The following is a 15,253-nucleotide window of genomic DNA, read 5'->3' on the forward strand; positions in this document are numbered from 1 at the left end:
TTGGTTTGAAAACAGAGAGAAAAAGCTGAGCCTCAGCTAGAGGATCAGATCTAATGTGAGCCAGATACAAAATAAGTTTCATAAGCACAAAATGCATTTGTGTTTTACTGAAATCTTGCTGTTTTGGGGGGAAGAGGAATTAAGATTCTGCAGAAACTCCGGGGGATAAAAGATTAAGAAATAAAGTTGTTAATGGAGGAGAAGAGATGTTTCAAATGGCAGCGAGTACAATTAAAAATACCAGTTCCTGCCCACTAATGATGGGCCAAGTTTTGCAAACTTAACAGGTTTCATTCTTTTTTTTTTCTTATGCTTCGCCTTTGATGGGATTTTGCCTTTGATTGCATGGTTGTGGGTGGAATGTCTGATACTCTTGGCTACAAAAACCATATAGGCTCTTAAAACTACATTTGTTCTGGCCTGGAGCATAGCTATGTGGGTGTGGATGTCTCTTTGAGGCCTGGCGTTCCTTTTGGGTAATCACCTTATGTTAGCTGCGACTTTAAAGGGAGACTATTAATACCTAGCAGCCAGCTTCACTATGTGGCATATATCAGCACCGGAAGATTTAGTGCTTCGCTATATGAATTACTCATTTAGTGAAGGCTGTGGCTGGATGATCAGTTATCCAAAAATATACGCTGTGGACCAGAGACCAGCAAGTATAAATGTTACCTACCTGTCATAGTCTTACAGCAGTGTTTTCTCTCTTAAATGCATTAGAATATTAGGTAATCAGAAATGCATTATTGCATTCATCTGCTTAGCTGAGAATTTGTGGATCTTTTAGAATTTGACTGATAAATAGGCTGTCCAATGCATATATGGATAGCTGGAGTATTTAAGTTATACCAGCAATCCAATGTTCTGTGTACTAATTTTGCCAAATGTCAAAAAAAAAAAAAAAATAATTGGCTGAACACATGATAAATTGACCACTGCTGCTGCTTGTGCAAAGTGATCTGGATTATCAGAGGTAATCTGTTTAAATTAAACCCAGCTCACTTTCACTGAGAAAGGCTAGGGAGCAGCCACGTGATCAGTTCAGCAAGCAGATCTAGGAGAAAAATGGTAAATTGCATCAATACAGGCAGGCAGGACAACGCGTAGTGAAGAGCCTCAGCTGATATATGTTCAGTAACTATTCAAAGTGTAAGCAAACTCTTCTTCAACATGCAGTTATCAGTGAATTTTGAGCCAGTTTTGCAGCTTGTGTAAAAATAGGCTTCTATATCATTTTGTCAGATTTGTATCTCTTGATACAATTCTGATGCAGAAAAACTAGGGAAGTTTTGGATTTGACAATTATGCTTGTCCATTATGCATGTGTCAGTCCATTCAGCTACAGCCTTATCTGAAAATGAGTAATTAATCTTGATTTCATGAGAGAAATACAGATTAGAATTTTGTTTGTTCTAATTTTAAAACTTCCATAAGCACAAATGATACATTCATGGTCTGTACTTTAGCTAGAGGTCTTGTGCTGCAATTACACATGATTTAGGACTGTTGTGTTCATGGTCTTATCTTAATTTCTTTTCTAGGGAAAGAGTGTGTGCAGCAGCTAGCAGAGAACACAAGGTATTTCAGGAGACGACTGAAAGAGATGGGCTTTATCATCTATGGAAATGAAGACTCCCCTGTTGTGCCTCTGATGCTGTACATGCCAGCAAAAATTGGGTAGGTTTAAAGGGGTAACTTCTCATCCATCTACTTTAAAGCTAGGATGCTAAAAGATATTAAGACTTCTGTAAATGTAAGATAAGACTGTTCTGCTTTTTACTTCTGTGACCATTACTAAGTTCTGTAAAACATAGAAACTTCCTATAGGTGATCTGGAGAAAACTGGGGCTTGTAGCTTGGGGCTGCAGAAGAGCACTTCAGCGAAGCAATTTGTAAAACGTGACATGCAGTAGTAAAGAAGACGTGACATGCAGTAGTAAAGCTTTCATTTTATTTATATATAGAGTACATATATTCACTAAAGAGAAGCTGAAATTGATTGGAAACTCATATAAGAATGTTACTGGAAGAACTTTTCAACAGTTCATGGGTCAGGAGCAGTGAACATTCCCATAGCTGAACTTTGGAAAATTAAAAAATAACAACAATGATAATAAAATAAAAAAGAGAAGGGGGAACACACTACTACTGTAGTGATTTAATAGCTCAGGCATGATTATTGTAAGTACTAATAGAATGCTAATACATGGTGGTTTTTTTTTTAGAAATGCTTGTGGACTGCTGTGTGGATACTTAAGTCTGAAATTCTGCTAACAGGATATAATTTGTATATTAAAATATTTTGCAATGTAAACATCCTGATTTCATTGACAACTTGGCTTTGACAGCTGCTTTTTAGTGTCCATGCATAATGCAGTGCTCAACCAACACTTTCAGATTTGGAAAGCATAGCTTCATTTTAAGCAGTACAGAACACCTTTAGTGCTCTTCCAGCTCAGCTAGTCTTTGGTCTGGCTCAGCTGTATTCCGTGAGGGAACAAACATCTAGCTGTCTTCATGAAGCTAGATATGGTAGTCTTCCACCCTCCTCAGTGCAACCAAATTTAAAAGGCCCATAAAATCTTTATGGGTGCTGTGGAGCCTGCGATATGTGCTGTCCAGCACACAGTGCGTACTGTGTCTACCTTCCAGCTGTTCTACTAATCAGTGCAATCTTTTCCCTGGAAACGTTCGTGGAAATGTTTGCTAGCTGAGCATTTGGGCCAGTAGCTTAGTTAAAAATAGGCAAGAGCACAGAGCTCTGAGAGTTGGCCATTGGTGTCTACATTGGGTCTACCTCATCCTTTCTTTCTCTCTTGAAGTATGTTTCAAGTTTGAGAGTACTAACTGGATACAAAATAAAGTATATTAGGATATACTTATTTATAAAATGTTGCAGCAGAAGGCAGAAAACATTAAAAAAACACAACAAGTGAAAGGGTGTTATTGTTGTAGGTGCCCATCAATCTTAATTCATTGCTACTTCTAAAGAGAAGAATGTCAGTTTGAAAGGGCTGAACCATTTACTGTGGCCTCTAGAAACACCCACAATTGCACTGCCGTTATGGAAAGAATCTAGTCATTCCTCTCATTGCATACGTGAAGATATTCTGTGACTGTTGAGTGAGATTTTTGCACCTTCCTTAAAAAAGTTTGGTATTACATTAGATGATCTTAATTTATTGTGGTGATTTAATGTTCCCATGAAAAGCACTTAAAAAGTCGTACATTCTGTGACTCCATAACGTACCTGAATTTCATTTAATTGGTAGAAACAAACCATTTAGAAATTGCAGTATCATCTGCGCCAGGGGTCAATTCCTTGTGTAGTCCAACTTCTGAGCCCACATCTTAGTTTCCTATCAGAAATATTTTCAAGTTTAGGCTACAAATCCATTTGGAAACAGCCTGGCATAAGACCAGCCCCCGCCACATGCGGTCATCCTTGGTTTACCATCTTGGGATTGAAGTAGAGGGCCTTGTGATGAGACATTCTACCTCCACAAGAAAGCACTGGAAGCTCAGTTTCAGTGTTACTGGCTTGTTTAATAAAGGCCAATATGAGTTAACATGCTGAGACCTTTATGCTGATGTTCTGCCTCACCTGGTATCATTCTGACAATTTTCCTTGTTCTTTCTGGTAGTGCGTTTGGGCGTGAGATGCTAAAGAGGAACATTGGTGTTGTGGTTGTGGGCTTCCCTGCCACACCAATCATCGAGTCCAGAGCCAGATTCTGTTTGTCTGCAGCTCATACCAAAGAGATGCTTGATACGGTAAGTGTCTCATCTTGTCTCCCTCTTGCTTATGCCTTCTATAAACAGAGATAACAATTCTGTTTTTTTGTGGTTGTTTTTTTTTTGTAGACTGGTTTGATGTTTGGTATGCAAAAGAGTTGAACCTAATGTTCAAAGCCTTGTGTAGTAGAGCTGGCAATGACACCATCTCATTCCTTTCCCCAACAAAGCAGAATGGCTGCCTTCAGTAAATGTCAGAAAGTTCTTCCCGTTTCAAATATGCAAGAGGGACAGTCTTGTTCCCTTGAGACACTGCTTTTTCCCTTCTCTAGAGGCTCTGCCTTCAGTTCTTGAGCTTGTGAAATGGAATCTTTTAAAAGGGAAAAAAACTGGTGCTTCTGATACTAGACACAAGTTGATTTAAAAAAAAAAAAAAAAAAGGCCTAAGATTCCACGAAACATCCGTATTCTTTTCAAGAGCAACTGCAAACCCCTTCATGTGGCTTACCAGTGAGCACATTTATTCCAAACATTACTATTCCAGCTCTTGTTTATGGCTTCAGAGCACTGTATCATAAATGATCCCCTCCTGAATGAGGCTGTGCCATGTGCAATGCCTTGCTGGCTCCTGCCCACACTAGGCATGTTCCAGCAGGAGCAGCAACCCTCTTAAAGGAGGTCTGTATCTCAGTTAGGAGATGCTACTTTAAAAATGAAGGATGGCAGTTACTCTCTGACTAATATAATTGGCAGGGGATTTATGAATAAACCTGACTATCCTTTATACATTTTGAATATGGTAACTACATTCATTTTTGAGTCTTCTGAATAAGACAGACATATACATAGTCTGTCCTAGGCTCAGTTCTCCATTGTGATTTTTCCAGTTCTGTTGTTCTCTGACTCAGAGCCTAAGTTAGTGTGAGTCACAACCTTGAATTTAAGGAGGGTAGACTTTGCCCTTTACAGAGCCTGCATGAAATAATCACATAGGATACGGTCCTGAAAAGAGGAGGGGGTTGACTTTCCTCCCCCACACTCCTCCAAGTGCTTATCTCCAGGCTGTAGAATGCTCTATCCTGACATGCAGGAAAGCAAAAGCAATGGGAGCTCTGCATGGATGAACAAAATGACAAAACTGAAATATGAAATGAAAGCATTTAAGAGGTACAAGCAGGACCTGAAAGGAATACAGAGACGTTGTCCTGAGCATGCAAAGATGAGGTCAGGAAAGCAAAAGCCCACTTGGAGCTGAATGTGTTGAAGTACGTGAAATACAGCAAGAAGGGCTTTTTTAGGGATATTTGTAGCAAAAGGAAGACTAAGGGAAACATGGGGCTGCTGCTGAATGGCATAGGAACCTAGTGACAAAGTACATGGAATAAGTCAAGTTACATGCTACCTTTGTTGTTAGTCCTTAGGCGTAAGACTTGCATTGAAGAATCTAAAGGCCCATGAGGTCAGTGAGAAATCTTTGCAAGTATTTTCAAATATGTTATGGACAAGAAGGTGGCTGGGAATAGTCATCATAGAATTATAAAGGAGAAATTGTGCCCAGTGTCCAAGTATGATCAGGCAGTAACATTTCATAGCATGAACAGTGAGTAGGAGTTGTAATATAAACAGACATCTGCCACCAAGTCAAAAAAAGGTTTCAAACTTCTCATCCTTCGGTGCCACAGAACTTCTTGCTGCCAGTTAGCCTTTGTCTTCTCTGTTAGCTACTAGCTGGAGTCTTAACCTTACCAAGCTGTTTTCACAGAATATTTACAAGTACTATACTTGTTCTTTTCCAAAAACAATCTGCAACTTTTATTAGCCTGCTGAGGAAAAGAGTTTTTTGGTTTTAATCAACCTACTTACAAGTCTTTCAACTTTCCAGAAAATATTTCAAGTTTTGTGCATTTAACTCTAAAGACTCATTTCTGGAGTACCCATGTAGGTGCTAAATGCAGTAAACCAAAAGAAATACTTGTTTAATATATTAGGGCTTGTCTGCCTAAGAAAATTAATCAAGGACAAAATGAGGTGTGAATTTTGAAGTGAATGAAGAAATCTTGGTTTAATTCAGCATGTGAGGGCTTTGTTCCAAGTTGGCATAAACCATTTAAAAGTTCAAAACAACTGAATGCTCTGAACCCAGAACACTGGCAAGGGGAGTTAATAAGGAGCAAGTCTTTGTGTCAGTGACTTTGTGTTGTGTTTGTCTTGTGTTGTAGTGAAAGGGAGTTGATTTTAGGCAGCTAGTAATTAAGACAGCATCAGGCAGCAGATCTGATCCCTCTGCTGAACTGTGGCAACAATATCCAAGAGGAAAAAAAATGAAATGAGTACAAGAGCTTGCAAAGAGCTTGTACGAGTCCGAGACAGGAGAATTGGGTAGCCCATCCACGTGTGTATGGATGCTAACTAGTGCTGTTATCACGGCATTTCTTCTAAACAAAATTAATCCGGGTTTGGACTATGGGGAAGAGAAGCTTGTCTTGTAAATGCTGATATTTGTAATGCTTCCTTGTTCTTATTAAATAAACCCACATGATGGTGAACAGTTCTCAGTTACAATTTTAACCGTTTTATGTAAATAAAACTTCCTTGCCTGAAAATATTTGGCTCAGGATCAGAGTGAAGTCCCTCATAACCTGCATCCCTGTGGGCTGGTGCTTTCTTTTCAGTGATGAAAAATATATTACACTCTCCTGAAGTCAGAGTTCACCAATGCCATTTCCTTTGTACTCTTTGCTAGTCACATGGACCTTTTTGTTTTAAATTAATAAAATCCTAAATCTGTGTTCAAGAATAACAGTTAACAGACTCTTTCAACAGAAATTCAACCTTAAATTGTTTCCATATGGGGTCTTTACTTTAAGCTCTGGCAAACTGTGCCCATGCTCTTGGTGTTTTGTTGTGCTTTTTTTTTTTTTTTTCTAAACTGAGGTCCAACTTCTGGGCTTTCCATTCCTTCAGATTTTAGAGTGGAGAAGTTCTTGCTGCCAGATATAACAAGCATGAGGGGCCATTGTTTAAAGAAACAAAAACTTGGACAGTTCATCCAGGAAGGAAAAGCATGTAGGGATATTAACCCCAGTCTGCCAACTATTCTCAGGAGACAGGCATCTGACCCAGAACATGGTAAAATCAGAGTATTGCTGTTGAATTGGTGGCATTCTAAAGGAATGTTGAGTGTACTGATCTGAACACATTTAAACTTCAAGGGAATGCAGAATGCCAACATTTGAGTTCAGAAATCACACTGAAAGTCATCCTCTGCACACATCTTTGTCACTTGCCAGGTATAAGATAATTAGCATCACATACTGTTAGAAATTCTTCTGCAGCAACTGACTTATTTTTGGACATTGTTCCAGGAATGATCTGTAGAGAAATAAATCGAAGCTTAGAGTTTGACTTGTAACAAATCCTGTTGTGAGACTGTCTTCCCAAAGAGATTGCACAATTAAATGAGTATTGACTTTCCTTATTATGCTTGCAGATGCTTGATCTCTGGTAAACTTCCCGTGATTTCCATGCGTATCATAGTGAAAGGTTTTGTTAGCTCACTTGCAGTGTTCTGGGCCATCAGTTGCTGAGGTGGTGTCTTTGTGGCAACAGTCAGGGAGGGTTGCTCTCCAGGGAATTAAAAATAATAAAAAGTGCTTGGAGTCCTACCCTGAATGACTTCTCTGTGGCAAAAAAAAATCTCCCATACAATATTATTTATTATATAGAGCTTGCATCTCTAGTTGCGTATGAGCAACTTAAATTAGTCAAATGCAGATACAACAAATACATCAACAGAAGCTCTTAGCATAATATCACAGGCTGCATTTCACTGCCTTGTAGTTTAAAAACCATAGTATTTCAGGCACAGTATATTAGCATGCACAATGATTTCATATTGTATGATACAAGAATGAGAGTCAAACCTCCAGGTATGTTTTTTCCAATTCAGCTTTATTAATTCCTTAGGAAGAGAGTGTTATCCGTAGGTTTGTGCCCGGTGTGCCCTGCCAATAAGCACACAATTGGAATCCACACAAAGGTCTTTTTAATTAAATATTAATTATTGGGACTTGGGACTACAGGAGGAGCACTGTTCCCAGTTGATCTGCCTATGAATAGACATGGCTTTATTTTGGCTGACAGTGAAATTTGGGGTAATATTGATGGTTTTTATGTTCTTGCCTTGGAGTTGGAGTAGTCAGGTAGCACAGGGTCACTCTCAGTTGAACGACCAGTGCTGCTCACTTGGTCTAGAGGCTTCCAAATACAAAAATCAAAAACAAATCTTGCACACTTCCAAACCTGCAAACTTACAGCCTGGTGAAATCCTACTTTGCTGTCAGAGCGGTCTGTTGGCATGCAAAAAGGAAGATGTGCTGATAGCTTTCTTGCATCTGTTTCTTCTGCTGATATCCTGTGATCTCTTTCTCAGGCGTTAAAAGAAATCAATGAAGTTGGGGACCTTTTGCAACTGAAATATTCCCGTCACCGTTTGGTACCTCTCTTGGACCGGCCATTTGATGAGACTACATATGAAGAAACAGAAGACTGAACTCCCTCCATGTGCCTTGGTGGGAGGGACACACCCTGTGGGACACGGTGGCACGCAGCCCGCAGAGTCTGTGAACAACACACTTAAGACTGCTTAGCATAAAAGACATTTCCTCACAATACTGAAGTGGCCACATCAGCTCTAAATGGCATTTTGTAAATAGGGAGAGGAGAAAAAAAAAAAAGCTTTGATTCCTGTGTCTTCAGGGTCTGGCCCTAGAGGTGCTTGGCTTTATTTTTTCATGTTGCTTTTTTTTTATTTATTTGTCTCAATAAGTTCACAGCAACCCGAGTTGGCTGTGGCTGATCAGCTCAGACTTTGTATGCACCATTAGCCTCCCAAATGCTGGCTGAGATGTTGTGAGCATGTGTGATGCTGGCATGGCAGCATTTCCAGTGTCACTGCTAGATGTCTGACCTTCCCAGTAAGGAGTGAGCCAACCTGTCCGTTCATTGGAAACTGCCTAGAGAAACTGTTGATTGCTAACTTTGGCGTATTTGACAAGATGGGTAATCAACCAAAGCTTCTTCCTTTTGCAGTTACTTGTGTTTAAAACTTGAATTTAGCTTTTTTAAAATAAATGTGTTGCTGACATGTCACTGACAGGACCATTGTTCCAAACATTATTTAGTTCTGTAAGCCACAGGCAGAGAGACTTCGGGGACTCTAGCCTCTTTTCCTTCCCAGTATGGATATCAGATTTTGACAGTAATTGTCCTCTTGATATAGGGTAAGTGATGGAGAGATTTTTGTGCTAGTTATTTTTAAATTGGGATGATCTGTCTTCCTTCTGACATACTTCTGTTTTTTAAATTTTTTTTTTGTGTGTGTGTGTATTGCTTTCTCATCTTCAGATTATTTTTGCTTTTGCTTTAGAACTATTATAAAACCACGAACAAGTATATCTGGTAGCTGATAGGTTCTAGAAGGGTGCTTTTGGACTTCAGCAAACCATAGCAAGCCTTGTGCTTCCTTCTAAGACCAGAACCTCTGAATAAGCAGGCCTGTACAATGGATGGCTATTAGGGAACCACTTATTTCACGCAGATCTGTGAAAGAATGATCACTGCCCTTTGCCACGCTGATCTTTTCTTGTCACGTATGAGATGTTCTTCTTTGGCCTTGTTGTCCAAGGCTCTTATGCAAAGAGTATAGACAGATTGTGTCTTGTGTCGTATGTTATGTTTCAATTAGCCAACAAAGTCTCATAACTGGCAGCTGTGAAGTCTATATAGGCTTCCCCAAAGAGAAACTGTCCTCACAACTGCAGTTGGGTTGAGGTCTTCATGTTTTTCCATTTCTATTACTGTGAGATCAAATTAACGTTCACTGAGCCAGTTGCAGTTTGGTATCTTTATTTTTCAAGTTCCACGCTGTCTTACTCCGATCAAAGTTTAAAATAGACACCTTTCCTTTAGTGCACCTTAGAGGTGGTCTGCTTCACAGTCATAGCATCTTGAATTCTCTCAGTGAACAGAACACATCATTGAAGAGATACCAAAAATATTACAACAGGAGTCAGTTGCAGTATAGTTCTTGGTGTGTTTTTGTTTCCCTGGACTCGTAGGTTATTTGCAAAAATAGTAATGCTTTAATGTTGTGTCAGTTGGGTTTGGGCCAGCTCTTGAGTTTGGGTTAGCATGATGCCCTTTGCAGGTGGCAGTGGAGTTTCTCAAACAGATTCTTCATCTTAAAGCTAAAGCAGAATGCAGCTTAAAGCAATTTGGTGCTGCTATATATATATACATACATATATATTTACTTATAATATATGTTTATAAATTATAAATAAATATATAATTTTTTTTATGTTCACTCTTTGGCTAATGGGGAAGGAGCTGTTCGGTCACTGCAACCAAGCAGTTCTGCGAATACATCTAGTGAGTTAAAGCAGCATTGGTTTCTGTTTTATATAATATCTATCTTCACATCTTTATAGATCTTACTACATTTTAATGTAACGGCACTACAAAACACTGCTTCAGTTTTTTACCATTGCATTTCAGAAGTTTAATTACTTAAGAAGAACTAAAACTGACTGTTTTCAAACTAGGTCTGGGTAAGTGTTTGTCTTAGTCCCCTAACATTGATTTGCTCGCCTTCTGGAGCACAGTGTGTACACAGTCCAAGAAGTTTGTAACCTGCATGTGCAGCCTTGATGGCTATGGAGTAATCTCATTTGTTCAGCCACAGAGTGAGTAAACTGCACTTACATAAGCTCGCTTTATCAGTTCGACCTTTCTCACCTACATTCTGCCCAGGACCAGCTCTAACATTCCAGCAGGTGACCTGCTTTCTGACTTCAAGAAGTTTTACCTCAAAGAACTGTTCTTTTTTTCTTTCTTGATTGTAGCAGGGAACAAGAGGAAGTTGGTTGACTCGATCATGAAACAGTTTAAGAGCTGACAAAACCAACCAACTCAAAGGCATGGGTCAGCAGAGAGCTATTTTGAGCCTTCCCAGGTGTACAGCGTGCTGGTACCCACTGCATAGTCAGTCAGTTTGAAACTTATAATATATTAAGTCAGAGATGGGTTATCACAGATTCTACAAGTCTCTAGTCTTAGTCTTGTCTCTGGGATTCAGTTTTAGGGCAGCTCATTTTTAGAAGGGAGGAAAAAAGGCTGGATAAATATCAATAACTCAGATAACTCCTGTGTAACACTTCTGGAACTGTATTCTATAATTATCCATCTCCGTACTGGGATTCCATTTGTATTTGTTTAAAGGAGATTGTGCTCATGCTACAATCTCGGCCCTTCAGTATCTTATTGCTGTGTTATGCTGTCTGCATGACTTTGAATTCTGGGTTGCAAAGACATTTCAGAAATCGTTCAGGCAGTTAGTAGCATTTGCAAACTGCTTGGTTACATTTCAGCACTCCTGTATTCTTTCTGAGAAGCAACATTTCCCCACACACACCTGAGGAGGTCTCTTATTTGGGGGAACCTGTTCTGCCGTAGTCTGGTACCTGTTGAAACTAATTCTGAAAATTAAGCAGTCTAACATTTAGCACTTTCATGTTCAGTGAATTGTTAACTTAAAAGTCAGGAAAATCTTTTCACACCTACTGAAAAACTCCGCTCCCACAACCTAAGAAGCAAACCACTACTGGTTTGGTGCTAGGCAAGCCTACAGCACATATGCTGTCACGGTTATGTGTCGGGTGGATTGCTGATTTGATATTATGTACTGACCCAAAATCTGTCTCCCTTTTGTCCTGGCAGTAGAAGTGAATGAAAGAACCAAACTTGAGACATCACAAAGGAAGAAAAGCTGCTTAAGAAATAGACTTCAGTCCCTGCCAACTTCTCTGAGACATTGTAATTGAAAATGACTCCTGGTATTTCTTAAGAGATGCAAAATTCAAAAGAAAATGAAGGCTGCTTTTGAACAAAGGATTTTTGCCCTGTACTGTACATTGGCTAAACTTGCCTGTAAATATACAATAGTTATCTTCCCGGTACCACTCTGAAGACCTTAGCAAGCAAGATTTTGCCTCTGCTGAGCTGAGTGAAGAGTTCAGAACCATTATAGTTTTCAAGGCTGATGGCCATATTCTTTTAAGAAAGTAAAGAATCTCCTATTACCCAGCGAATGGTAAGGGATCTGCTTCTTGTTAGAATCTGGCCTTCCCAAGTAGGAGACCTTTGTCTTAAGGAGCCTGATTCATAATTTCTTTTTAGTTCTTTGGAAGAGAGGAAAAACTTTTTTTTTTTATTGTTTGTTGTTTGTTTGTTTCATTTGTTTGTTTGTTTTGTAATGAAGTGTTTGGTTTTGTTTCTACAGAAAACACAAACTCTTGTATAGTATCTGTGTATATGGTGTATTTAATTCTGTTCAGTTTCTTTTTTTTTTTTCCTTCTAAGTAGCGTCCTTAGAGAGCTGTTCTGGTTCTTGGATTATTGGTGTAGCATGCTTCTGCTTTAGGCTCAGGAGTGAACCAACCAAACATCTTACCGTGTTGAAGTCATTCAGGGAAGGAATCGCTTCATCCATCCTCTCTTGATATTTCCTCTGAGAGTGCAGAAGTGGTGCCCAGCATCAGAGCTGCACCTTTGCACAGAGCAGGAAAGGGGAGTGTTCCAGCGAAATCGGTGATCCGGCCCTGTGCTGTGTGGATGAAGGAAATCTGACTTCCTGATACAGCAGAGATGGAGGGAGGAATGGGGCAGTCAGTCACCAGTTACTCTCAGCTGTACAGGGATCTTCCATGTGTACTGGAACAAGGATCCTTAAGATAGGAATGCAACTTTCAGTGGCCAAAGGGACACTTCTCTAAAACTTCTTCACACCAAGTAAACAAGTGTTTCCTTCTGTGCAAATCTTCATTTCTTTACCTCTGAAAAATATTCAGCTTATGGCAGTTCTATCTATTATCTATTCAGACAGACGATAGGAAAGGTTGGAGGAAAGCCGTGAGCATGAGATGTCCATTTCATCTAAGATATTTCATCTAAGAGTCATCTAAGAGAAATCTAGCACCACTGTAGCTGGAGTGCTATGCATAAGCTCCCTCAGTTCATCACGGAATGAAACTTGTGGAGATTTACCCCAGTGTTAAATGCTCAGTCTGAAACCCTGCACGTTGTGCTCGCTCTGTGAAAGAGCCAAGCGTGCTGGGATCTGTGTGGGTTGCACCTTCTGTACAGGGAGCCAAGGTGCCTGCAGTCTGTTCTAACACCAGTGAAGCACAGAAACATCTGTGAATGCCTGGTATTGACCCCTCACCAGGGGATTTGTTGGCTTCAGCTCTGGAGCTGGCACCCAAGTGGTATCAGACCATTTGGGAAAAACACCGGTCGTGTGAACTGTGTAACTTGAACATGGTTTCAAAAAGAAAACAAAACAAAAACCAACTCAGATGTCATTGTGATGGCTCCTATTCCTGTAAACATTCCCAGTCTTGCAAGTTGTTTACCTGTGAAAGATTTGGATGTGAATCTAAAGCACAGACACGGTGTTTGTGTGACGAGGTACTGTGCATTAGCTTTGAAGAGAAGTGTTTAGTGCAGGCATTGGAGCTGTTGTGTTTACGTCCCTGCAAGGGGCTGGGTGAAGGAGATGAGTGTGGTGTGTGTCGAAGGCCTTAAACTGTGACTCTTGGTATGAAGAATTGAAACTAAAACTGACCTTGAAGCATGCAGTGGATTTTAGCCCACGGAAGAATACCCTGTGCTGGTAGTTAAGCAATACGTACTGCTGTCCGGCTCTATTTGCATTTGAGCCTGGCGAGCAGCTGTTTGAGGAGCAGGAGAGGTGCCTGTATGTGAAGGCCAGAAATAGTGCAGCTCTGCACTGATGTTCCTATGTAGCAAACATTGGTAACTGGTCCCTGGGCTGCTGAAAGCAGAATTACTGAGAGGGTCAGGGACTTCAAAAGCAGTGGCAGCTAGCAAGTTAATTTTCTCAACATTAGGTGAACAGGTCTCACTTGAATACGCCACGGGTTGGTGCAGTTCCAAAAATACCCTTGGCTAAGTGAAATGTGCACCAAAGCATCTGGACATTGTAAAGCATTAACTTTTTTTTGCCAAAGCTCATGCTGTCCAGACAGTATTTCTGCTACCCCCTAACGGTATATTAAGCTAAATGCATCTCCAGCCTTCCGATAGTGACTTCAGGACAGTTTGAGAGAGATGAGAGTAACGTTGGAGCCTGAGGCTTTAGGTTAGCAGTCCCAAAGCCAATGGTGGCCCACATTTCCACAAGCCCTGGGCAGAATTACCAAGTCACAGCACTTAGTCTTGAATTGCACTGTATTCCTATGCCTCTGTGTTGCTATAATGTACATAATATATTGGATTTTTTTGTAGATAAGACATTTTAGATAAAATTTTTAAATGGGCTCCCCCCAAAATATTTTATGCCAGATGTCTAATTTTTTTTACACTGGGGATTAACATGAAGTCGGATGCTCTATGGGCAGGGAAAAGATAAACAGATGGTACATTGGCTTTAAAAAGGTAACAATGCATGTAAAGAACAAAAAAAAAAACACTGGAGAAAAAAAAAAAAAAAAAAAAACAAACTGCTTGGGAAAAAAAAAATCCATTCAAATATATTCTATGTTCTGCATAATAAAGAATTTAAAAATAAAAGTTCTGTTGTGATTTTTCTTGAAGCTGCACCACTGGGGCTGAGCAGAGCTATAGCCTGTGTGAGAGCTCAGATCAGTGTCCCCCTCTGTCCTAGGACTCTCAGGTGAGGAACTTCTGCTTGTGAGATGCGTGTTTGGCTGTTTCTCATCCGTCTCCAGTGCAGCACGGGCTGGGTGGCTGCTGCAGAGAGGTGGGTGTGCAGAGGGGACCGCTCTGGGTGTGCAGCACCCAGGGGAGCTCCGTAAGCCGCCTGCTGCCCTTGGGTGCTGTTGGAGGGGATTCCCTCCGGCAGTGCGTACGGTGGCTGTCAGACTTATCGGCTGTCATGCTGCTAACAAAATGTTTGAAAGGGCTCCTTGATCCATCTCGCATGGGACGCTTGACCTCACATCTGTCTTGCAGGCTGGGGCTGGTTTGAAACACTTCCTTCCATTTGTCCCGGCCCCAAGTTTGCACGCAGCAGATGTCAGCGCTGGGGAGGGACGGGAAGGAGTTTGGGGTCCTGCTTTGGGCTTGGGGGTGCGGGCAGGGCCCCGGGGGCTGTGAGGGGGTTTGTTCGTTTCCTTTCCCCAAGGGGTTGCTCCCCGGAGGGCTGCTGACCCCCTGCCCCCTAGAAAGCAGCCCCGCACCCTTCCTGGGGGCCGGGCCCTGCGCCTGGAGCCCCCTTTGGCGAGCCCCGGGGCCGGGCCGTGCCCGGGGGAGGCTGCGGGAGGCCCGGGCCTGCCCCGGCCGCTCCCGGCCCCGAGGGGTCCCCCCCTCGGTGCCGGGGGGGAGCGGAACAAAGAGCCCCGGGCCCGGCCCGGCGGCGGAACGGGGGAGCAGCGAGTCCGGTGGGGGAGGAGGGAAGGCGATGAGGCTGCCG

The 15,253-nt window shown here is 41.3% G+C and overlaps 1 protein-coding gene across 2 annotated transcripts in view; it reads left to right on the forward strand.

Annotated features, from left to right (window-relative positions):
• The window catches only part of SPTLC2 (serine palmitoyltransferase long chain base subunit 2), a 73,691-nt gene extending 59,300 nt beyond the window's left edge, over positions 1-14,391 (forward strand). For both annotated transcript variants that reach the window (XM_084519936.1, XM_084519937.1), the window contains 3 exons: positions 1,545-1,680; positions 3,648-3,777; positions 8,171-14,391. In XM_084519936.1, coding sequence (XP_084376062.1) covers positions 1,545-1,680; positions 3,648-3,777; positions 8,171-8,290 — 386 coding nt within the window. In that variant the 3' untranslated portion in view covers positions 8,291-14,391. The remainder of the gene's footprint in view (positions 1-1,544; positions 1,681-3,647; positions 3,778-8,170) is intronic.
• The last annotated feature ends 862 nt before the right edge of the window (positions 14,392-15,253 follow it).

This window comes from Aythya ferina (genome assembly GCF_964211825.1).
Source record: "Aythya ferina genome assembly, chromosome: 5".
Lineage (NCBI taxonomy): Eukaryota > Metazoa > Chordata > Aves > Anseriformes > Anatidae > Aythya > Aythya ferina.